Below are 25,276 nucleotides of genomic sequence, written 5' to 3'. Positions count from 1 at the left end.
CCCTCCCTGCTCTAGTTATTAGTCACGAGTTTTTAATGTCAACTGATACTGGCATGAGCTTAAATGAAGTGTTCAGCATTCCAGCAAGAATCAGCAGAGCCCTTGCTTTTTAATTTCTTGGCTTTTGGAGTTTTTTTTTAAAAGACCTGCATATCCATTAGCATGATCACCTTGTCCCTTACAAGCTGTCAACTGTCTGCTCTCTTCTTCCCCTGAACATGCGTACTTTTTCTCCCCTGCTCAGTCCTGTCTTGCAGGTGGTTTTGGTCCCTGAGGACAGCTGCTATTCCAGTTCTGTAGCAGCCAGTCCTACCTGGAGAAGGCAGACAAACTTATTTTTTCCATCCAATCTTTTCATACTAATCCAGTGAATTATTGGCAGTGGTAGAAGTGGCTGGAAAGGTGGAATAAAACAGCATTCTATATCACTTAGCTGCCCAGACACTTGTATTTCTATCTTTTACTATCTTGCTTGGCTGTATAGTCCAATCAGTTTTGACTCTGTTTTCCTTGCAGCATGTGGATTTGTGCGTTGTAGTCCAGTGCCTTTTAGGTCCCACTCTTTCTGAAATATGTACTCTTTGAAATGCTGGTTTTCAAACCTGTCTCTTGAAACCCATTGGCTGTATGGCATCATTGTATCACACTACTCAGACATTTCAACAGCAGATTTTACACTAGCTTAAATCTCCAAATGACTGGAGAAGAGGGGCTTTGCTTTGCCTTCCTTTTGACACTGTTCCAAGTTATTGTTGTACGTCAATTCCAACATCTATTTCAATTCCTCAAAGACATTTTATGATCTTGCAGAAACAGCAAATCCCAGGGTAAAACTTTGCCATAGAACTTTTATAACATCCCAGTCTCAACTCCAGGGACTTCCTGTTGACATGATGTTGGTGACTTACCTACTTTTGAGGCATCAATGTTGCCCAACACTGAGATGGCATTAGACTTGCTTCACATTCAAGAGTACATGTGGGAGTCTCACCCACCATTTCAGAGAGAAATACAAACAATGAAGATGTAGACAGGTATGCTCTTTGCAAATAGCCATCAAGGAGTTTATAACCTGCTTAGATCTTGCTGGGAGAGCTGCTGGTGTGACCACTCTGAAATCTACTTTATTTATAATTTTTGGTAATCAGAATTTTCTAACTGATCACATAAATAGAAAGACTTGAGGGGAACATAACTTCTATCGACTCATCACAGATGAGCAGCAGGACACCAAATGGAGATGGTGAGATATTATGCAACACAGCTGGATTCAGAAGAGGATATATCTGTAGAGCTGAAACCTCAGTGTAAAATGAGGCTTTGAATACTGTGTGAGGAGCCAAAACTGTGACCATTTCAGGAGCTATTGATCTGTTCTGGAGCCTGCCCTATTTGCAGTAAGCATCCCTAGAGTCTCTCCCCAGCAGAAATGCCACATATCCTCATATGCCCTTCGCAGCGGATGAACTCATTGTTATAAATCCCTATTAGCAGCTGAAGGACAGACTTTTTTTGTCAGTATCTTTTGTCCTACTTTTTGATCTTGTTCCTCATTTCCTTTTACCGGTATCCACATATTAAGCACGTATTTCATGGAAACATATTGGGTGAAATACACATTCAACAATTCAAAGCTGGTGCGCTCTGAAGTTTGTAGCATTTCAGGGATTTGTTTAGAGGACTCGTGCTGAATTCCTGCAGAAGGGGGCAAGTTTTACTTGCTGCTTGTACCAATTCATATGTGTATGTAATTCATATAACCTTAAGGCAAGCAGTTGCCTGTTTGCAATACTGTATAAACAGGCAGGGCATGTTGATGCCATATTCAGAAGTGTGATTACATCTTTCCCAAGCTCAATTTAATCTATCCAGCCACAGAACCCCAGCAACAGCAGCTGCAAAGCTGTAGTAGGACAGATTTCAGAGCAGGTCCTGAGAGCCCACCTGGGGCTCTGGTATGCCCTTGCTACATGACACATGGCTTCAACTCCTGTCAGCACCTTGATTCATTGGATCCGCGTTTCTTAGCTTGGCAGTTGTCATTTCCAGTGAGACCCAAGTTCAGGGCAGACCAGTGCACAGTTGGAAAATGGAAAGAGGAGATTTCCTAGCTGACCAGCTGGGCCATAATGTCTGGCTCAGACGCCATCATAGAGGAAGCAGAACCAGTCACAAAAAGAAGGGATAGGGAGGGAGAACTTGTGGGAAACAAAGATGATTTTAGAAACAAATAGAGGAAGCTTTCTGTAGGTCAATGCGTAAGACATGCTAAATAAAGCAAACTATTCCTGGCAGTGAGTGACATGATGGTCTGAGGGGTTTAGGCAATCTCAACCGGTGTGTGGGAAAGACAATTGCGGTGGTCGCATCATGCCACAGCTGCCAATCTTGCAGTTCCTCCTCCCACCCCAAACTGCGCCTGTGTAAGCAACAGGGACCGGGGCAGTGGCCGTGACTGTCAGCCCGTTAAAGCTCACAAGAACACCACAAAATGACATCCATCCGAATATTTCCTCAGAGCAAAGCGTACTGTGTATTTCTTGCCAGCTTTGTTTCATTAATGAACTGCAGCCTATTCAACATAACAAAAACTGAACATAAGGCAATTAAAAAGGGAATCTTGAATTACCAGAATCTAAATCTCCATGCCTGTTATCCCCAGCTACCAACAGGGATTACAGAAGTAATGTTTTCTCTCTAGATGCCACAAAAAGAAATGGGTTGGCTGGGTAAAAAGCAACCTTTGGGGGAGGGGGGGTTAGCGGAGTTTTGCTTGCAGCCTTACTGGTGGGAAATGGGAGACCTGTTTTTTACAATTCTGGTTATTTAAGTAGCTTTTCGTCTATGTGTTCTGGTCTTCATAATACACAAAGGAAGAGGGAAATGTGTGTGTGGAAGATTTTCTATCCTTTTTTTTTCATCCTGTTGAACCTACATTTCTTTGCTAAATTGTTAACATACAGTATAAAAGCAATTGAAATATGAGTAAAAATCTTTTTGATGGAGACAGTGTTCCTCTTGAAGCCATGTCACACTTGCTCCATTGGACTCAGTTTGATGAACATGTAATGATGAGGCCAGGTTAAACTTGTTTCTCCTCTTGATCATTTCCAGTTCTTCAACTGCTATAACTGTTTGTAGAACCGTTTAGTGAACTGCACCAGAGAAATTATTTGGATTAAAAATAAGCAAAATAAGCCTCTCTTCCCCTACTTCCCCCCAACAAAAGATTCTTTGCCCCATCTCAGTTTCCTGCTCTGAATCCTTGCTTGGCCCCAATGTACCAGCACAGCTGAGAAGGCAGTATGAGATGGGAGTAAGTGAGGAGGGAGTGCCAGAGGTGGAAAGGATATGTGGTGGCTGTTCATATCACACCACCACAAAAAGAAGCTCTCATCCCACTACATACACAGGGCTTTTAATGTATCTTGTTGACCATCTTTACAAAGTCAAGAGTAAGATTTCACCGTAAGACACTGTTGTTGCAAACCCCATACTTAAGTCCTGTCTCGACTGTATGTAGATATTACTAATGTAATGCCTGAGTTGTTATAGTGCCTAGACCTATGTCCCCCTCAAAAAGGACAGCAATATACTATCGGGGAGGGATCTTGCACATAGTGGGTAGAGAACCTCATCTAGTTTGCTGCAGTGCTTAACACATAACTTGATTCCTAGTGATGAAAATGACTGTTTTGGGGAGTTATGGCCTTCTTGCCTTTTCTAACTGGCTTTTTGGAACAGAATGATGCAAGTATGGAAGCTCAGGGCTGTCTCTTCTTGCTGGCTTCTCATGTTCTTCTGTAACCAAATGTGTCAGCCTTCTCTTTAGCTGCTCTGTAGATCATAAACAGTTTACACTAATGCAGTTGCAGGCCAGCCCTCTAGAGCTCTCATAAAAGTATATAAATGGTTTTCTAATATTCAGGATAAACCACAACAGTAACAAGGAGTCTGTTGTGTAGGTTTGAGACAAATAAGCAACAAAGGAAAGTTTGTGACAGGTTATTTTTCCTTTGAATGTCAAATGAATAAATATTCTCCTTTTTGTGTGTTTTGTTACAACAGATTTGCATTTTTATCGGAGAAACTCTTCTGTTTTCAAACTGGGCTATCACAGCAGACATACTAATGGTGAGTGTACTCTGGAGCAGCATCTTTCTCTTCTGGTGGCCAGAGCAGTTTGTCAGCTTGCAAGAACAACCTGAAGTTCACAATTTCTTCCAAATGCCTAGCCTCTACTTCAGCCTATTCTTTTTTTTTTTCTTTTTTTTTTTTACTTGCTGAAAAGGAAAGTGAGAGAGGGAGAGGAATAAAAAAAGATTCCTCTTGTCCTTTGTTCTGAGCGCTAGGGAGCAGAGATGTCCAGAAAGGGCACCATTACTGAATTCAAATAGTTTCCCCAAATTTTAAGTATTTGCACAAAACCTCACATGCAATGAAATCAGCCAACATTTCCTAATAGTCAGCACATTAGTGGATTTTGTTATCAATAACTCAGCTTTGTTCTGCAATAGGAAATCCTTCCCTCCCTCCCTCCTCTGACCACAAAGGCAGCCATCTACCTCTCTCTTTGGCTGAACTCCAGCAAACCTACCATTCAACACATACACAATAGAAAACCACCTCTGGGAGAGGAGAGAGGAAAAGAAAGTATAAAGAATTTTTGGACTATGTCCACCTTGTCCAAGAGGAAACTGTCAGGGACTTTTCACCTTATGTCCTTCATTTTCTATTCTTTCTCCACTGTAGAGCTTTTTAAGTCTTTCAAATCAGCAAGCTGACCTCAGCAGCTAGATTTTCATATGAAATAATCTGGACATTTGTTAGAGAGCCTTGCATGTTTTGTAGATGCTTCCATCAGAGATGTACAGAGCCTATGAAAGATACTGTATGTTGAAGTCCCATTGTGAGCAAGGTTACTTGTTGCTTATTGTATGAAAAAGAAAGAAACTAAGGCACAGAACCATTATGGGACTTGCTCGAGGTCTTTTGGCAGCTTGTTGGCAGAACTAAAAATATAATTGGTCTGGCATCAGTAGAAAACTCCCTTGACTTGTATTGCTTATGCAAACATCAACGAGAAAACAATCTGGCTCAATATTCCTAGATGTAAAGATAATGGTGTTGATATATTGATTCAGCAAAGAACTTCAAGCTTCTGCTTAAGTTCTGTTTATGATTTAAGTTCAAGGTTGTGTTTATTTTTTAAGATAGCTCTGTAGTTGCCGTAACTGCATTGCCTGATGAACTTTCAATCTTTAACTCATTTGTGCAGAAAACGCTTTGGGAGGTGGGGTGGTTAATTCCACTTCTCTCAGATATGAATAAAGCACAGAGAAACAAAGGTTATCAGTGTACTTTGGTAGCATTAGATAGCTTTTAATTGCCGAGGTTCATTCCTCCTACCAGTTTAGCTTTAGTGTGATAAGCTCTGCATGGGCTGAACAGGTGGTTACACTGTACTTGCATGCATTTTGCAGCTTGTACTGAGTTCAAGGGTGCTGTGGCCGTTCGTTTAGTGGTATCTCAACACTTTGACAGATGTGCAGTCTACAGACAGCTGTGTTGAGGAAGAAATTATAGTACAATATTTGTAGTTGCTCATTACTGCCTCCTGCCAGAGCTTCCTGTCGCATCCTGCCTTTGGCTGTGATGTTCCCAAGTGCTCCCAACTCTCTCTGGTCAGAATTAGCTGATGGGCTTAAATAGCAGATCTTTTATATCCTCACTAGCATTGGCTGAAACAGGTAAGAGCTTGGCCGTGGAGCACATCTGCAGTGAACAGCAGTGACTCTCAAAGAGCAGCCGAGGTAGTCATCTCTGCTGCCAACACAACGCAGCTGGAGGGAGGGTACTTGCTGGACATGGTCAAGGTCCTTCAGAAAATCTGTGCAAGAGAGAGAGCTGAAGCTTGACATACTCAAGCTAACCCCAAAAGACGTTTTTCAACCCAACTACTTGGTTATATCAAGTGTACTAAGGATGCCATCATTGTCCCATTTCAATTACTGAGATTTTTTGTGTTGATTTCAATGTGACTTAAGTATCCTGTAGATTTTTAATAGCTTTTGTAGGGTTTGCCATCTGTATTACCAGCATCCTATAGTCAGTTGCATTTTGTAGGGATGCATTTGCAGTTATTCACGTTGCTTTAGTGCAAAAGAACTCCATAAGAAATGATTGGAAACATTTGGAAATAATTTCTTAGTTCCAATTTCCAAAACATGGGAAAGAAACGAAAACCATGTTAAAAATTGGATTTTGTAATTGATGCCAACTCTTAAGCTAGCTGTTTTCTTGTCTGTTTAGAAAAATGAACTGCGTGTCATATATAATGCCCACCTTAATGTATTATCAGCAGGAGTAGACTTGTAAAAGTGCTATACAAATAAATGTAAACATCCACGTGGATCAATGCAAGTCTATCAACAGATGGTCTGAGGTGCATTCATGTTACACAAGGGGTTTGAGAGGATGTTTAGTCAGACAATAGGTGAGAGACAGGGCTATAACCATGTTTGACAGACAGCTTTATAAGAAGTCCTAACCAGAGAAAGGTGTGGATATGCTTTGGCGAGATGCACTTTACATGTTTGGCAAATTAATTTCTACTGATTACCATTTATTTGGTGTAATCAGAAGTGTGTCTGTTCTTGCCTGAGGCTGGTAAGGAGCTTAAAAGCATTATTAGAGTAAGCTTAACAACACTTTCATCATATACATAAATATTATCCTGTTTTCATGGATAAAAAGCTCTCAAATCTGGCTAAACACTATTCCCACTGATTTCATTATGCCAGAAGTGAGGCTTTTTGGAAACTGCTTCCCAAATGATTTATCGTAGCTCTCCCAAGATTTACAGATCTCATGACTGCCTAAGAAACCTATCAGGCAAGTTGGTAAGCATTTTCAGAGGTTTTGCAAGTTTAATTTCTTTGGCAAAACAAGGATGTTTGCTTATTATCTTCAAATTTAATTGTTGGCTCTTCATAGCTTCGTGCTTCCATTGCATCTACTGTTCTTGCCAGCGTAACGGTCGGTGTGCAGCTCCTCAAATTGTCTGCAGTAAAAGGTGCTGAGTGCTAGGTTTGATAAACTGTCAGCACTGCAGAATGTACTGCACTGCCTGAGATTTTGAAAGGCTGATATTTTTTCCAAATGCAAATTTGTACAAAACAGGCCTTATTCTCCTGAGCACAACTCCAAATCTCCTCCCAGGCACATGCTCAGATGGTGCTTAGGGAAGAGGGGAATGTTTCTGATGGAGCATGCTAATTATGAAACAGATTTTATCAGCCATCTTTGCAAATTGGCCTCAAAATTACCAGAACCCCAAAGCAGCATTAAAACTGCCTTGTAACAGCAATAATGAATGAGCTTCAGTGCAGCAGGCAAGTGTGTAACGTTCTGAGACATGCTGAGTGCTTGGGACTTTGTGGAATCTGGTCCTAATAGTGGGGGTTTTCCTCCATAGCATATCTCACTCAAAAATAAAGATGTTGGACAGAGGCTTGGTGGCATTTCTGTGTAAGAGCCAGCAGGCAATTTAAAGGGCCTCAGCTATTGTGATCACAGTCTGTTTAGGTCTTTGCTGAGAAAAGCCATCCTCCAGTTTATGCAAAGTCATGACACTCGTGCAAAAAAATGCTCTGCATATTTCTTTTTTCTTTTAAAACATTAGTTCTTTTTAAATGGTCATGAGCTGCCTTGGAGGAGCTGCTTTAATGTTTTGCTGTAGAGTCAAAGTCTTCTTTTAGGCTTGAAACAGTCATAGACTGGTGCTCAGCTGTGCTATAGTCATGGAGGAATGTTGCTTTTGTTCTGATTAGGTTCCCTATGAATAAAAAACAATTATTTATGTAGTATAAAATACTGCCCTATTTTTACAGCCGAAGATAAACAGCGTTTCTGGAAGTTCTTGTTGTTGCTTGTCTCAGTGTGCCTGCACACACCAGTAATCTGAGTGCTGTGGTTTAGATTTTAAGGCAGGGTGAGGAGTGCCTTTGACTGAAGGTACACAGCCCACTTCAAACAGTTGGGCACAGCCCTGACCACGAAGGATGGGCCAAGGGGCATCTCTGCAGTTCTGTGGGCCAAGGGCTGCAGATGGATGTGTACTGCTCCATGTTGTGCTGTCATCTGGAGACCAGGTCAGCCACCTTTTACTTCATTTAAAAGTATTTTTTTTAGACAGCATCCACCTAGGTCGAGTGAAGGGTCTCTCTGAGGCTGGTTTCTCTGGATCACAGCCTTTGCCTCTTCCAAGCAGTAGTTACAGCAGGGACACCTGGACTATTTCCAGGCTCTGTCAGTGGCTAGAACAGGGTTAGCACGTGTTTTCTTTGCCTTTGGTGCTGAAAGAGGCCAATATGCATTGTCGTGAAGATTACTGTCTGACCCAGAAAGGGTAGCAAAGTGTTTTAGAGAGTAGAGTTTTCTGTCAAAGATTAGACGTAAACATCAGAACTTACCTCTTTGGCACATGCTTTTTTACTGGGAGAAGGGTGATCTCTCCTTGGCTTTCCTGGTTAATTTATAGCAGACCAACTCATTCTGCTGGTTTCACTACAGGAAGGGGATGTCAGCAGTAAACCATGGCCTTTCTGAACCTCTATTTAAAGAGCAGAGGTTTGCCAAAGCTGCTTGGTCAGCCTCCCTGCCCATCCTCTGTGCTGTGCTGTGTTCTGCCTCTGAACCTGGAGTCAGAGATGAGCCAGGACGATCCCACGGACTTCCACCCCGGCTGCTGTGGCTCTCCCACCTCCAGTTTCTGTGGGATGTTCAAACCAGACCATGTATGGTTTGAATTTAGGTCTATTTTAGTATCAAAATGGCCATTTAGAGCTGTAATTTACTGCTGTCTTCCTAGAACAGTAGATAATGTTTGCTCCCAACTACTTCCTCTCCATCAGAATAAAATGCTTTTTAAGTAGGGATAGGGTGGAGTATTTTTTGGTGTTTTGGAGATGCTGGTTTAAGCCTTTTTTTCTTTCAATATCTTCTTAGAGGAGAGAGGAAAAATCTCATGTTCATTTGCTTGCCACATGTTGGGTTTTTGGTTTGGGGGATGGGGGTGTTTGTCACTTGAATTCCAGACTAAATTTACCAAGTTTTGGCACTTTACAGTGCCAAACCATATTGATGATTTCAGCCATCAATAACTTCTTTAGCTAGACAAACTGAAAACTTGCTGGAAATTTTATTGCTACTTGCAAAACTATATGTATGCATAATACAGATATACATGCAAAATTATGTCTTAATATATGTGTGTGTATTCATGTGTATAAATACATATATATGCACACACACATATGATGCGGGTATCATTCAAATTTCTTTCTCCAGTTGGCACCAATTCACTGCCACTCCCTGAAAATGGTAAGTTTTTAATAAATTTGCCATTTCCTTTGTCATTTTGCTGAGAAAATGGATAGAACATAGAGTCAGGCAGACTTTCTTCTCCAGATTTGTTAACATAAACCTTATAGAAAGAAAAATATTTTAATGTAAGTTTAAAATTCCTATTTCACAGATACACACAACTCTGGACTCCTGGGTTAGGTGGAATTTGACTTTATATTCTCAGATGCCCTTTCTCAAACGGCTCTTGCAGAATGCTTCTCCATTGCACCTGTGTGAACTAGGGCCAGGTGGGAAGAAGAACAATAACTCACTTTTTTTTTTTTTTTTTTTCTTCTGTCTAATCTATCCAGGTTGCACCCATTACCCTGCATCTTTGGGGAATGGTAATGAATTGTGTGGCTCTCCTACAGTTTTACAATGTGACCTTCAGTACATTTCTGTGTCTCTAATAAAGTCTAGACCTTATTTTCCTCTTGGGATTTCTGTGAGCCTTCAAGTCTGATTTGAGCTCCTGGATGCAAAAGGAGGACAATGTCTAACAGCTGCAGCCAGGTGGCTGCTGTGGATCTGATCAGCTTTTGCTCTTCTGTTGCACAACAGGAGTTTAACAGGGTACCCATTTAATATGTGGCATCAAAGTGCGTTAGCAGTGTGCGTTTGCAGCTTTGTCAAACCAGTAATGAAAGAACTGGCAGGTCATTCTGAAAGCACGTGGTAAAACCCTAAGGAGAAGCATTTAATCTAATTTTACCCACCGTTCCTAATTGTCTCTGCTTGGAATGAGATGATCTTTCTAAATAGGCATCAGTTTCTTCTAGTGTGGATTTTCTCAGTGCTGTTTCTTTTCTTTCCTTTTTTAATGGCTAACTCGTTCCACTACAGACAGGGCAACTCCCCTTCCCTAAGAGGAAGTGTTAAAGCACTGAAGCAGTGCTTCAGATCCTGTGCCCTGAGATATGTCGCTGTTGAGCAGTGAGTTCTCCCTACCTCAGTCAGCTAAGGTAAATCGATCTCTGTGTATCTCTACCTGGGGATGTGCCAGTCCTGAAATGTCTCATTTAATTAATAAATGACTTCAGGAAAGGATTGCAAGAATAAGTTGAAGTCTGGGAAGGCATGCCTTCTAAAGAAAGACTAAAGGCAGCCCATCAGAGAGAAAGGGGACAAGTAAAAGGGATCATGGTCTACAAAGAGCTAAACAAGAGAGTCATTTCTGGCAAGGTAGATAGCTCTTCAGAGCAACAGAAAAAGGCAGAACAAGATTCAGTGCTCAGAAGTGGAAACAAAGCTCACTTGGATTTAGAGACCTATTGAATTCCTCATTACTTACAGCCTTTAAATCGAGACAGGATCAATTTATAAACCAGGATATGTGGACTTGATGCAGATGTTCTTAGCCAGCTTCTTTCACAAGTTTTATGCAAGAGACAACTACTTTTTTCTGCTCCTGAAAGTGTGTTATAAAATTAAGGTCATTCCACAGGATGGTTTTTTGTTTTTTTTTTTTTCTTTTTTTAATCTTTCATCCCCTTCCATGGCTAGGGCTCTGTTTTGTGTGAGCTCTGGTCCCTTAGTGGGGAAGTAATTTGTGTTTTCCACTGATCTTGTGTAGTCAGACTGATTCTGCATGACCTGGCCAAGGGCGTCATGTTGTATTAGAGGAGTGGAGACCAAACTACAATATCTTGGCTAGGGAAAATTTTCATAATGTGTCTTTGTCACTTTTCACAAGTGGAATCACAAATTTTTGAGAAAAATCTAAAGTGGCTCGAGATGGAGTGGGAGGGGAGAATGCGTGTCCTTTCATACTGATGTGAATTGCTTATGATTTAGGAAATAAAATGAGACCTTTATTATGGAAAAAACCACAATATCCCAGGTTACAGCAAAGTCCTTGTTTGGGGAAGGCTGGTGGTGCTGAGCAGGTTATGTGCTGCGGGCAACCTCGAACTTCACTCTCCCCATCAGTGAAGCAAAATACAGGCTGAGGAGCAATAGCAAAGTGTCTTGTGGGCAAAGTTGTTAGTCAAACTCATGCATTGAGTGCTGCTGAGAGGAGTGCAGACCCGACAGAGCTTCCTTCCCTCGATACCTGCCATCAGGAGTTTTAGAAAGCAGGAAGGGGAGCTGAGCTCCCCAGTTGCTTGAGCCACCTGTGGACACTGGATAATGGCTGTGTCTGCCACCAGCATCTGGGGGAGCTTGTTTGCTTTATCCTGACCTGGGTATAAACTGAGCAATACAAGACAGCTGGACAGGTTCTTACTTCAGTTTCCTTATGTGTTTTTTTTTCTTTCCCCTTCTCCTTTGCAGTATGTGGTCATTCCAACACGCCGTGCAACCGCAGTGGCCTTGCAGAGTTTCACTTCACACCTCCTGGGAGATGCTGGCAGTCCTTATCTGATTGGATTTGTAAGTGCTCACAGCAGGTTTTGGCAGGGTTGCGTGCCCACGTTTGTTTTTGTTTACTAACTGCTTATCTAAAATGCCAAGTTAAACCATGCTAGGGAAGGAAGGCCTGAATTTATCAGCAGAGTGGGAAGCGGTGCAGTACAATGCAACTTTTTTACGTGCTTATGTTATCGGTGGTTTACAATTCAAACCTGGAAGGACCACTTGGGCACGAGAAGTGAGCTTCTGAATCTTTTTAGCCTCAGGCATTTGTAAAGCTTATAGACAGCTCTGCAAAGGGAGAGTGGTTGCTTCTGTGGTGTGGACATAGGTCCATTAGAAAATAGATTGGAACAGAGTCGTGTGTGTGTGTTTAACTGTTAATCTGGTCTCATAAACCAAATATCTGTTTATGGCTAGCAACATGCAGCTGTTCTGACCTGCTAATATTTTGAACCTGTTTTGTATGATAATAAATGATGGTGTAAAATCCATGGTGGGACGGTGTGTATATTTTGGAGGTTTTATTAGTATTCCCTTCTGGTGTGTATGCTTTGGTTTTGTATTAGTAGTATTCCTTTCTATTACTGCTGCAGTTATTGGCCTTGGTGTGACTGAAGATCTCCCTTATTATGCCACCATTATCCTAGTACAGAGCAAAACAAAAGACCCTGCTCCAAAAGCTGACAGAGAACATTCACAGTTGAAACTATAAGGCCTGAGAAATTTAATGAGGAAAAGAAATCTAGATATACTGGGATAATTTCTTTCCCTTGCAGACTTCTGTGGAGTTTGATGCATTGAGTTTCAGAGAACATAGATCATCATTTATAAAATATAGTAGCTTCCATGTAAAGCCTTAAGTGGTACTGCTCATGTTGTGTTGAAGGCGCTACAGTTTTCCGGTGATGTAACTGGGATCTTCACTAGTCCCGTCACCTGAGAGAACTTTGATGTGCTCTTCCAGCCCAGTACTGCTGTGTGACACAGCTGCTGGGTGCTGTGGACCTTTTTTTTTTTTTTTTTTTAAAAACCCATCATTTCTCACCTATTCATCCTGTAGATACTGGTGTGTGTGTCTGTACATATTTATTTATATATATATTTAAATATATGTAAACATTTACTCTTGAATGCCAGCTCCCCAAAATGATATAGTTGTTCTGTAGCCCTCTTAAACATACATGAAGAGACAGATACAGCTAAGGCTGAATGGACCAAAGAAATGAAAAATGTCTCAAGAGAATAAATATGTACAATTTGGCTTGCTCTTTATTTAATTCAATGTTCTAGGCACCCAGGGAGAAATGATCTTACTTTAGAAATTATTTGAAAGTGGCAAGAACAAAGGAATAACTGGAAGAGACTGCTTTGTGCAGGGCAGGCAACATGGGGAATGTCAAGTAAGTGAATGAAGTAAGCAGGCCAGCGTGCTTTGAAGGCAGGCGCCAACGATGAGAGGCAGGGTCTGAGATGCAGACGAGGCTGTCTCAGGTGACTCTGCTACATGTTCATTCTTTTTCTTACATAAGAGGGATGTCTGGGAGGAATGGTGAGGACCCTGAGTGATTGCAATTAATCTTGAAAGTTGCCTAGGGCTTTTCAGTGTCACAGATTTAAAAAAAAGGACTTTGCTTGTAGAAATAATGTGCCTTGCCCTTCTGGTATTCAGAGATCAAGCAAGTTGTGAGTTACTTAAGGATGCCTGCCTGAAATATGCTTAACCCCAATTTAATAGCTGCCTTAGGCTTTCTTTAGACTGGGAAAATATTAATTAGGATTTTGAATTACTCTTTTCTAATGCTGTACTTGTTGGGCAGTTCTCATTTGGGAGGAGACTGCTCAAGTACAAGGCTCTGTGGCAGGAGAGCAGGAGTGAAGCATTCATGTCACGGAAGGCACCAGAACCCATTTCTGTAGCCTCTGGACTGGCTTGGCTGACTTATGCTCTCTGTGCTACAATGACTGAAAGGTCAACTGCAGCTTTCACGTAACACCGAAAAACAAATACTATGTAAAGTGAAAGGACAAACAGACAACTTCTCTACCAGAGCTAAGACAAGCAGTCAACTTGATTGTTAAAAACCGCAGGTATTTGTTATTGGAATTGTCCAGCCATGTTGTAGGATGGAGACCTTCACACAGGATTGAAATCTCACTTGGGCAGGTTACAGAAGTGGCTTGGATTATGACTAGGAATTTCAAGGCAGTCTACGGCAGCTAGGCAACCTGCTCCTGTTGGCTTTAAGATAAATTTGGGAACCCATGTCCCATAGTCCTTCTGTGAATCCCCAGCCTGAGGACATCAATTCACGCTGCTGTTACTCCGGAGTTACCTGGAAGAAGACCAAGAGCAGGGTGTATGTCTTGAAAGAGAGAGGCAGAAGGCAGGATAAACCAAATGAACTGCAGCAACAGGCATGCTCAGAATCAGTGAAACTCAGCCTCCTGATCACTCAGGGTTCATCTGAGATCCTGAAGATCTACCATTTCTTCTGACTGCTTACAAAATCTGCCTGAAGGTCCCTCACTAAATGAGCAGTGTTTTGATTAAACATGGCTGGAATCCTACATAGTTTTGGTGAGTTCATAGTGAGATTCCCTCTAGCAGGGCTCTTAATAAAGAATCAGATACCTGTGTCCTTGTAGGGCTAAGCTGTTGCAAGCAGTTGTCTGCTGGATACCAATAAACGTTGTATTGATCTTATAATCCTCATGTGGAACATAGAAGGTACTTAACAGCTGCAGCCTCATGTGTGCGATTGCTCCCTTGCTCTGTGGTGTGCCATGAGAGTTGAAGGTCAGACTCAGTTTCTTCTGTAATCTCCCCCAGTTCCAAATCTTGCAATGCAGTTCTTCAGTCACCCAAAGCACCAAATATATGTTAGTATTTAAAAGCTAAGTGGAAGGAAGCATATATGTGTGGTTCTTTTTCATGTCTCTTTAAATATTGACAACTTTTATTATGGTAAAAAGGCTTAAGACTGACTTACAAAGAAGTTATGCAAATGTCATTTTAGGGCGGCAGCTGTAATTTGCATAAGGTTTTACTACCTGCCAAGCACTGAGATCAATTACAGTAAATCAGTGCTGCCTATTCATTCACAAATAAGAACAGGCATTGCTGCAGTATTTCATCAGATGAGACAGTTTTTATTCCTAGGTAACTGTAGCTTTTTCAGGACCTTTGTGATAACCTGCAGAGTTTAAATAATTCCTGTTTAACAACTTGGAGTATAACTCCATGTTTTGTTCTTGAGGTAGTCAGTGAGAAATTTCACCTGTTAGGTGCATTACACCCAAATATCTCTAGTATTTTTCCACTTTGAAAGGTCCCACTATGCAGACATGGTTGCTGAAGCACAGAACATTTAAAAGAAATACCCCAAATCCCACCACTCATGCTGAGTATCAGGTAAAGGTCTTCTAACTGCTCTTCCTGTGCCCTAATACCTAGACAGCATTTCAGACTCAGAAGAGCTGAGTGGAGGTAGCTAGTAGCAGAATGTGAGAAACAGTTAACTCTTCTCAGGCTGCATCATACCTCCAGCTCTTTGTATTATTAATTCTGGTTATATCTTTGTTGCCCTTTGAAATTAAGTAATTGTAGAAGTGCCAGTGAGTCTGTGCACATGTGCATGCATGCATGAACCTGTCCTCCCTACTCAGGGTTTACATCATTGCTTCACACAAACAGCAGGCTCCCTCCACTCACTGACATGCTCTTTTGCTTCAGAAAAACCAAGTACAGGCAGTGATTTTTTTATTTTGAGGCTCTGCATTGGTACTTCTTCTTTCCTTCTTCCAAGTCTGTCATTTGCTTCCTAGCTGAGCACAGCAGTGCTTTCCTCTTCCATCCTTGCCTTATTTCTAGCCCTGGCTGCGATGAGAAATGGGCACCTACTGCAGGCTTTGCTCTCTCTACACGTGCCAGGGAAATTGCTGCTGTGGGCACACACTGTCCTTGCTGCTCTGGTGCCATTGGCTCTCCTGTTAGCTTCCTGCTTTACTAAATTCTTTCTCATCTCCCCTGTGCAACCGTCCATCAGTTCTCGGGGTTGAAGCCTGTCTGTATCTGCTCATCACCTGGGAACATCAATGTGTGAGGATGGTGTTCTAAAGTGCTGGAGATCAGCTGTCCTCCACCAGCACCTTTTGGTGGGCTAGACGCTACTCCCTGTACTCCGGTGGTGGGAGTTCCCACCTGTCCTGACCTCCTCGGCCGCTGCTGCTTCGGTTTTACCTGCGGGACACAACCTCCAGCCACTCCGGCCGAGCAGCATCGGGACAATACGCCACGGTCTGGCAAGTAGGCTCTGTGAGAGGGGAGACCCCCATCACTCATCTCTGTGCTGAGGGCCATGCAAAACCTCTCCCCTTCTGTCCATCTTTCGCTATGGAAATGGCAGCATTACCTGAATTGCTGGGTCTCCGACAGCCTCCTCTTGGCGGACTGTGTTGGTTTGCGGTGCCCAGGCACGCTGGTTCACCTGGCAGAAGAGATCGCAAGTGTCCAAACAGGCATCTTCTCTTTGAACAGTCTCCTTTCGAAAAAGGGGTCTGAGTCCGAGTGACCTTGTAATTAACTGTAAGCAAATCTGAGCTGTTCTGTTTTGAAGGGGTTTTGTGCTGCTCCTAGTATTACCTGGAAAGATTTTAAGAATAAGCCTATCACTTGTCACCCTTCACTTTTTTCCTTTCCCCAACTTTCTTATGTGAGTAGGTTGATAAACTAGATCTAATGAGCTACTTAAACAGCAAGAATGTTAATGACCTTCCTTTAGCAAATAGCAGAACTGTTAATTATCACTGATGCAGAGTATCAGGGAAGGCAGATCAGCATTTGATTAGGGGCAGCTCAAGGAAAACTGTAGTAAATGCAGCAGTTAAGATAACTTCTTTAATGAAAGTTATAACTGGAGGTGTAGATTTCACAGCCGCCTTGTCCCGGTTTGAGACAGCCTTTTTGTTGATTTGGTTTTGAAGGTGTTTACTCATCCAAGTAAATATATTATGTATAGAAAGTAGTTCTATAGGTAAAGACTTGACTGCCTGAGGAAGCGGAGTTCGTGTATTATGGTTTAAAATTCTTATTTTATGGTTTAAAATGCTATGGCTACATCAGAGTAGATCTGTGTACATGCTTACTCTGGCATAACATTTTTTCCAGTTTAGTTTGCTAGATTAAAACAGGCCACAGCCTGTTGGGGCTCAGATCCACTGCTGTCTGACTTAAAAGCAGGGCAGTGGAATAAAGTGGATCATTGGAATGTGATGCTGCAGTCTAGGTGTTTTGTCCCTGTCTGACCTGCGCAGCCATTCCTCAAATACTGCCCATTATGTGCTTGCAGGTGATCACATAGTACCGTCTCTTCTGCCAAAGCAGGGTGTGAGATGAACTTGAATTCAAAAAGGCAAGCATATCCTGTAACAAAAATGTGCAAATTACTCTCCTAGCATCAGTCTCTGTTTTATGGACTAACAGGAGATATTCTACTGCTGTTGTGGGATTAAGGATGGTCTTGTTGTCTTTCGCAGCATGTTACATGTTCTAATATTTATGGTATATATGAGTGCGTATAGGCAGCGTCTTCCATCACCTGATGAGATAGTAGATGAAATGTGATACACATTTATGTTTTTTATTGTTCTTTCTTTACCAAGTGCCAGCTGCTTGACTGCTGTTCTGTAGCCCTAATGGTATCACTTCTCCTGTGGAGATCTTCCCCCACATTCATGCTTGCATATGACCCAGATTGTGGTGGGTAAAATGGGACTTGCCCTTGTAGTCCAACATCTGATGGACATGTGTCAGGGAAATACTGTGAGGAAGAGAACCCCCAGCCCTCATCCTTATTATCTGTTTCTTCAAGCAGTAATTTTAAGTTGAGGATTTCTCTGGTCCTGGCTGAGCTGAGTAATTAAAAGTCTTTTTCATAGCGCATGGAAAGGCCGAATCTTTGACATGGCTGTCAGCTGCAAAAAAAGGGAGAATGAAGCACCTGGAGACCAATCCACATAGGATTTATCTTCTCATTTCAACAAGCTAACAAGCTTTCCACTTCTGATGACTCAGCAACAGACAAGATTTAAATCTGCCCTAAAAAAGCAAATGAATTCCCATATATAAAACACTCTTTGCCAAGGGTTCACAGCCTGTTCTGTTTTTTTTTCCAGTGCTGCTGTGCATCTGTCATTTCCCATGACTTTGGTTAGAAGTGGAGGTTCTCAGTGTTTTTGATAAATAGACATTTAAAGTATGTAAAAGTATCTCATTAAAGAAAGCCCAGAAATCCAGAACTGATCATTGTTTCACTCAAGTATTTCAAGCTCTGTCCCATCTGCTCTGTCATTCCTTCTGCGCACTAAAAATCTTGTTACATTAAGTGGCTTCTTTCTCTGAGCTGCCAAGGACCCTGTACACTCCTAATACGGATGCAGAGTTTTCATCGTGCTGAGCACCTTTCAGAATGTGGTGTCCAGTTTCTGCAACATGGGGGAATGACTTGCTTCTCCTGGGATATATCGCCAGGGAAGGGGTCTGTGCTGCAAGGAGAGATGGGGGACAGGGATGCTGCTAAAGGGCATGCTCCCAAACTGTGGTCCTGTGCCACAGACCTTATTTCTACATGTAAGTGGGCACCCCCCATCCCTACACATTTAAGTACCTCTGCCCTGTCACATGAGCCATGTTCCTCAATTCCACATTCCCCGTGGTACAAGGCATCTCCTACTGGGAGAGGAGAAAGTCCAGTGTTAACTTAAAAAATCCCTGGGCAGAACAGACCTGGAGAGAAAGGCAGTTAATGACATGAAGAAAACAGACTTTCAACCCTCTCCAGGGCAAATGTTGCCTGGAGGCAAATGTTGCTCTAACACCAAGAGACGTACAAAGTCCATTTGTTAGCATTGCAAGCGGAACCCTTGATTGAGTCTTTTAATTTGCTGCAGCCTTTTCAAGGAAGCACCACTTACTTAATGCAGCCTGGTAATCCTGGGAGGGTGTACAAGGGCATAAACAGATGAGCCTGCCGCAGGGGAGGCAGTGCAGGAATCCTTGCTTACAGGTATTGCTGGGGCAAACTCAGGTACCACCCACTAATGCAGGATATTGATATTGTCTCCAGCCAAGTATTAAATTTGTTTGCAATCTCTAAAGGACACAATTAAGATTAACAGGATGTTTCGCTTTTTTTTTCCTCCAACATCCAAACATGCTAAGGTTAAAATTGAAATAACTTTTAGGCTATAATTGCTTTTACCTTTCTGCGTTTTTCTGAACGAGTGTCATAAAATAGTCAGGTTTACTTCCTCTTTTTGTAATGTGTTTCTCATGCCATTTAGCACAGTATAAATGCTTCTGCTCCCCCACAGGCCCAGCAAATTGTTTACTTTTACTTTATAAAATCCCTTATTTTTGGTTTCTATTCTTCATTTGCATTCATATTGGATTTTTTTTTTTTAAACAAAGAAACCTTTCACATGCATCTCTGAATTCAGAGTGGGTGAACCCCAAACCATTGAACCCCAAACCATTGTGGTGACACTGTGGGGTTACAGGGAATACTGTGTTAAGGAACTGTACCAAAGAGAGGAGCCAGGAAGAGCCTGGCTTGTATCAAATTAGTAATCATGAAAATTAAGTATTTGTGCCAGATACTGCAGTGGAAATATCCTTTTATGTAGCAAGATTTGTGCCCAAGAGACAATGTCAGAAATTTAGAAAAATCAAGCAATTGCAGAGGAACTGAGATGTTCGACTCGGCAATGAGACAGAGTAGATGAAATGATGATTTCAAAGATGTTGTTACCATTACATTGTCTAATTAGTAAATCAGTTTAATTTAACCGCTCATGCTGTTTAGGAGGGACAGTAACACAGAAGCAAGCCATCTTTCTAGGGCTTCAGCCCACCTGAGCTTTTATTACATCAATAGCCTGTCCAGTGTTCCAAAAAATACAGCACATGCTTCCCAAGAAAGGTAATGAAGTTTCTCTTTTTTCCTTCATTGTCTTCTGCACTCCGATTGAGACACAATCAGAGATTTTGGGGTTTTGGATCATGCCTGCTGCAGCTGTACTGTTCATTCTCTGGAAAGTGGGCATTTTTTCTAGCTGGACTTCATCCAGTTGGCTGCCACTGGCTGAATACATGCCATTTGTATTCTGTTGTAAAAATGCCATGAGCTGAAGTTTATTTAGCAAAGTCATTCCTCTTGGTCTGAGATCTATGTCACACAGTGAGGGAAAAGAAGATGTGAACTTTCATAGTTAGGATGTTATCCAAGGCTTTTTATTAGACTGCAAAGCAGCAGCAGGACTTCCTTATTGAGTTTCCACCCCCACATTCTGGGTAAATGTTTTGAAGTTTTTTGCCACCTACCAATTGGCAGAACAAAGAAAGGAATCCCACACATGACTCCATGCTGAAGAACTGGCACTGACTGTGCATGCAACCCCCACTTTTTGTTACTTATGGTAGAGAAGACACTCAATATGATGCTAGATTGAGTCTTGCCAAATCACAGTTAGACAACTCAGGATGCTATCATTGCGAGGAGTCTGGAAAGCCAAAAATTGGCAATACAGAGCAGACCATTTGGCAAACAGTATGTCGTTCTTGGAGCCCAAGTCTGTAATTATGTCCTGTGTCCTCTTGAGAGGAGATGCCAAAGTTCCAGTCTTAGCAGGTGGCTTGTAACTGAGTGGAACGAAACAACAGGGAATAGTGACTGTTAAGTTAACAGCAAAAACATGCATGTCAGCCGTGATAAAGTTCTAGAGTTAAGAGATGCAGACGTGGGTGAGGGGATTATATGAAATCTAGATGAGAAAGCCCAGCTGGCTTGGTGGGAAGAATTACACCTTGGATGGGAGGAAACACTGCTTTTTCTAAAATGTGCACTTACAGAATATGTTGGGTTAAAAATGAAAAAGGTAGCAGATTCAACGTTAACATGATTTGTTGGTATAAAAGGTCAACATGATGCCTTAGAAGGGAAGGTGTGGGCCAAGCTGCACTGGGAGTTTTATTTGTTGGAGACTTTACGTTTTCAAAGCTGTTTTTAGCCTAGTATGTCATGTCATCCATAAGAGAGAGCAATCGGGAGCCTGGCTTTTCATCCTCTACTGTTGATTTATCATGTCAATTTGTCAAGTGATTTATTGTCTGGTCGTTTTGGAGGATAATTGTATCCATTCCCCAAAATGAAAAGTGGTTTAGAATTTCTAAATTTCTATTTTAGAATAGCCTCAGTTCTGGCTATTGCACAGAGAGGGGCTGATTCAATGCCAAATTTTGGTTCATAATGAAGAGTAAGGGAAATATTGGGAATTAAGGTGTCTAGATACAAGAGGGAATACATTACCAGCTGATGTCCCTGTTTTCAGGGTGCAGTGCATGTTCTGCTAATTTGCTGTGGCTGCATTCTCTTCACATTCAAGTCTCATTGCTATTTCTTAATAAGTCTATCAGACTAACAGCCACTTTTGTTTGTCTTCAGTCTAAGGACTTGTTTAGCCATCATTTCTCACATAAGACTTGTTCATAACACTCTTGGTTTTCCTTGTGTGTGTTATACGCTGTGAATAAAGTTCTCTTTGAGAGGACAGGAACACTTCCTTACCTATATCCCAAGCACTGACATTTTTTCCTCCTCCTTTCTAGGGCAGGGAATAGAACAGAGAAGTCTGGCTACAAACCTTCAATTCTTACTGTAGATACGCTCTTCCAGTGTTTATTTACCCCTCTCTGCTGGAAGACAGTGCTCTGCTCTTTTGTGTGCAGTGCTTCCACCTCCAGCACCAGGCTGGCTGCTCCTCCTTTCCTTCACTCCAGCAGGAGCCAGGCTGAGCTGGAAGATGGCTCTCAAGGCACTGAGACCACCAATGTTCCAGAGTCTCCCTGCTAAAGCACACTCTGCAGCCTGTTCATCTGAGTCCCCATGAATGTCATCCTTTGACCTTCTGTTGTGCTTGGCCTCTGCTGAGGCATCTCTTCACACACATATACCTTCCAGGTCGCTACCGTTGGCTGCAGGGCTGAGAGTTGGTGATTTCTCCTGCATGTGACATTTCCTCACTTGATCATCGAGATTTAAGCCTTGACAGATTTTGCCTGTAGTTTGTGTCTGACGCCACCTTTTTCATTAGCAGTAATGTAGCAGTTTAGAAGTTGCTGCACAAGCTTTGACTATTTCTGGAACTGACTTGCGTGTATACACAGCAGTAGGATTTTATGTTGCAAATTCCCTGCAGTCTTCTGGTATAAACTAGTATTTCTGCCTCAACAAAAGGTCACAGATAAAAACAGAGCTGGACATTTAAATACCCAATGCCTTGAAGACTCACCCCTGCTGCTGCTACTGCCCTGTTGGATTTATGGAGAGTAAAGTTGTTTGCGGGACAGTAAATACTAAAACGTGATTGGTTTAGCTACAGACAGTCATTAAATATTACTGAGTTTTAGCAAAAGCTTTTCATAATGAACTAAATACTGCTATTGCATGTCACTGCTCTTTCGTGTAAGCGCAAACTCGTTTTCACTTCCATATAATTATGCTTTTTGGCTGTCGGAAGATGCAGGTTGCCTTAGCCCATAAACTCGGTGGTGCGTGGTTCTTCAGTGTGAGCACAGCCCCTATGCAACAGGCCTTGGCTGAGCCTGGGGGACAGAGTCACATCTTGCACACAATTACACTTCAAAGCGCAGGAAGCTTAGTTGGTTAGAAGAGGGAATGAGGTCCGTACCTCAGACATGGGGATAAAAAAACATCTTTGAGTTCTGTTTCTGAGAATCAGATGGGGTCTCTGGATTTTTGTTCTGTGAAAAACACTTCCCCCTTCCCACTCAATACACAGAAATGGAATTTAATACCTCCTTTTGCTGAAAGGTAGGTACGGTGTAGGAGTAAGCAGGACTTGATAGAAATTGCAGAAGATTGATCGCTCCCTCACCCACTGAGCAATGCAGTGCGGCCCTGCCGGCACCCCAGGAGGCTCGGTCAGTACAGCAAGGTTCGACACCCACGGATGCAGTCACTGAAGCAGACAGGGAGAAGATGGAGAGGGCTATGGGAAGAATAACAGATCAGGCCAGAAGAGCGACAGGGAGAGCAGAACTCCTGCCAGGCTGCTCACAGCATAAGTTGCCCAGGCTCCAGAGTGGCATGTGGAAGGCTGAAGCGTGCAAGGGATATTCAGCTTTTACTGAACGCTCTGTTCCATTTTAAACCTCATGCACATGTTCAGTGGGTGGTTGTTTAGAGAATCGTGTTCCCTTCACTGTTATCGTGTCTCTTTTTCATCTAAGTGACTAATTTTTTTGCCCATCTCTCCTAGATCTCAGACCTGATACGACAAAGCACAAAGGAGTCCCCAGTCTGGGAGTTCCTCAGCTTGGGGTATGCACTCATGCTCTGCCCGTTTGTCGTTGTCCTAGGAGGGATGTTTTTCCTGGCCACAGCCCTCTTCTTCCTAAGTGACCGAGCCAAAGCTGAACAACAGTGAGTAACCTGGCAATTGCAAATGGGGAGGTACCACAGCCTGTTTTCTCTCTTGAACGTTATGCTTGTACTCTTGTCCTGGCCTTGGTCCTTCCAGGTGAAGGATGTCGGGCTGTGCGTTAAGAACCTCGGCTCAGCAGAGTGCATGAGGCTGCACGAAGCACAGGGGCTTGGGTCGTGCTGGCTGAGCATCCTTTACACGCTTCTGCTCTGGTGGATCTCTGTTGTTGGCCATATGGCCCGGAGGGGAGCACAGTATTTGAGGCCACAGGCCCCTTGTACCCTTGCGTGAGCATGCGACAGCCCGGCCCATCTGTGGTGAGGGGTTGCTGTGTGCTGGAACCAGTGGACTGCTAGGTGACGAGCAAGAGATACTTTGCAGAGCTTGGTGGTCAACGTTGAGCCCACAGTCCCATCTCAGCCCCCTGTGCCTTGCTCACTACCTCCAATACGCAGGAATATCAGGCAAGAAGGAAGAAAGCTGTGTGTGGGGACATACGTGCTCAAGGGTTGCTGTAATAAAGATAGTCTTTCCCAGTCCCTTATTGCGGCTTGTAAAAAAAAAGCTACTGTTTTTCAGTAAAGAAACCGATTCGGACCACCTCACAGTTGGCAACTACAGTAATTCGGAAGACGCTTCCACATGACATACAAACTTCTGGGGTTAGTCTCTTTCTCATAATTGTCGAAAAATTAGAGTATCTATGTATAATGTCATGCTGAATATGTGGGCAGGTGACTAGTCTGGTGTTGACTATAAGTTGCCTTTGCCTTTCTCCCACTGGGAGAATGGGAGACATGCAGACATACAATGCAGAGGTTAACAGCTGTCGTAATTCTGCAGACAAAGAGAGCAGAGTATACCTTTCTGTACCTTCAGGAGAAGGGCCCTGGCATATCACTGTCACTAGACATAGTACGACTAGAAGGAAGATAAGGTGTTTGGAGGTTGACATAAGTGCGTGAACGGTTTGGGTGATACTTTCTGGCTCACACGATCATATCAGATGGATGCAAGAGATTTGGAAGCAGTGCCACAGATGGTGCTGTGGCCCTGTAAGAGCAGTTCCACCTTCCTTTTACTAACATGCACAAATACCAGAGAAAGGAAAGGTTTTCTGCCTCCTGGTGCCTTTAGATATATACGTTCCCGCTATAATGAGATGTTTAAACATTGTGGAAGAAACAAGACCTCATCACGTATCTTGTAAGGAGGTTAAGTCCTGCACAATTGAACTTCAGTGTGACTTTGGAGATGTGATATGACTGATGTGTGCCTGATTTGTTATCTGCATATAATGGCTTTAAATTGCAAGAAGTGAAATTAGAGATTAGATGTTAGGAAGAACTTCCTAAGAGAAAAAAGAGGTAAATGCTACAGCAGATTATTTGGAGAAGACATGAAAGCTGTCCAGTGTTTCTGAAGGCCTCCCTGGCTCGGTCTTGAGGCAGGAAGATGGGAAGTGCTCTCTGGCTGCCTTCCAGTCCTATTTCTGTAATTGTGCACATAAGCTGTACATGCAAGTCTAAGTAGTGATCACCTGGGGACATGGCAAGATGAACATAAGTTTCTAGGTGCTCAGGGTGGCTTTTTTGCTGCAAGGAGCCAAAAGTTCTATTTGGTGACAGGGTAGTGATACAGTGCAGCAGATGAAATCCCCCTCGTGTAGCCATAGCGTTAGCCTTCGCCCAGGACCCCCGCCTGTTTCTGGGAGAACTTCAGTGTTTGTCTTCACTGTATTCAGAGGGGAGAGTGCTTGTTCCACTTACTTACAATTATGGTGGAGATACGTGTCCCTTTGCACCACGTGTGTTGCTAGCATGGCGTGACAGCATCTGAGGTGGTGAAGGAGGATTTCAGTATTGAGGTACTGATGAATTTCGGGTCACTCCCATCTTTAACAGCATGTCTAACCCCAGCCGGACCTCTATGCTGGGCAATGCACTGTGGTATCCAGCCGGTATCACAGCTCCAGTGGAATTCTCAAGGAAGAGGGCTTTCGCAGGAGGCA

General features: G+C 42.7%; 1 protein-coding gene across 1 annotated transcript in view; it reads left to right on the top strand.

Moving 5' to 3' along the window:
• The window catches only part of SPNS2 (SPNS lysolipid transporter 2, sphingosine-1-phosphate), a 141,620-nt gene that overhangs the window by 96,746 nt on the left and 19,598 nt on the right, over positions 1-25,276 (top strand). Inside the window, exons 9-11 of the mRNA XM_075032466.1 lie at positions 4,069-4,134; positions 11,683-11,781; positions 23,101-23,264. Coding sequence (XP_074888567.1) covers positions 4,069-4,134; positions 11,683-11,781; positions 23,101-23,264 — 329 coding nt within the window. The remainder of the gene's footprint in view (positions 1-4,068; positions 4,135-11,682; positions 11,782-23,100; positions 23,265-25,276) is intronic.

Source organism: Buteo buteo, chromosome 7 (genome assembly GCF_964188355.1).
Source record: "Buteo buteo chromosome 7, bButBut1.hap1.1, whole genome shotgun sequence".
Lineage (NCBI taxonomy): Eukaryota > Metazoa > Chordata > Aves > Accipitriformes > Accipitridae > Buteo > Buteo buteo.
This window is presented reverse-complemented; position numbering and strand designations above follow the sequence as displayed.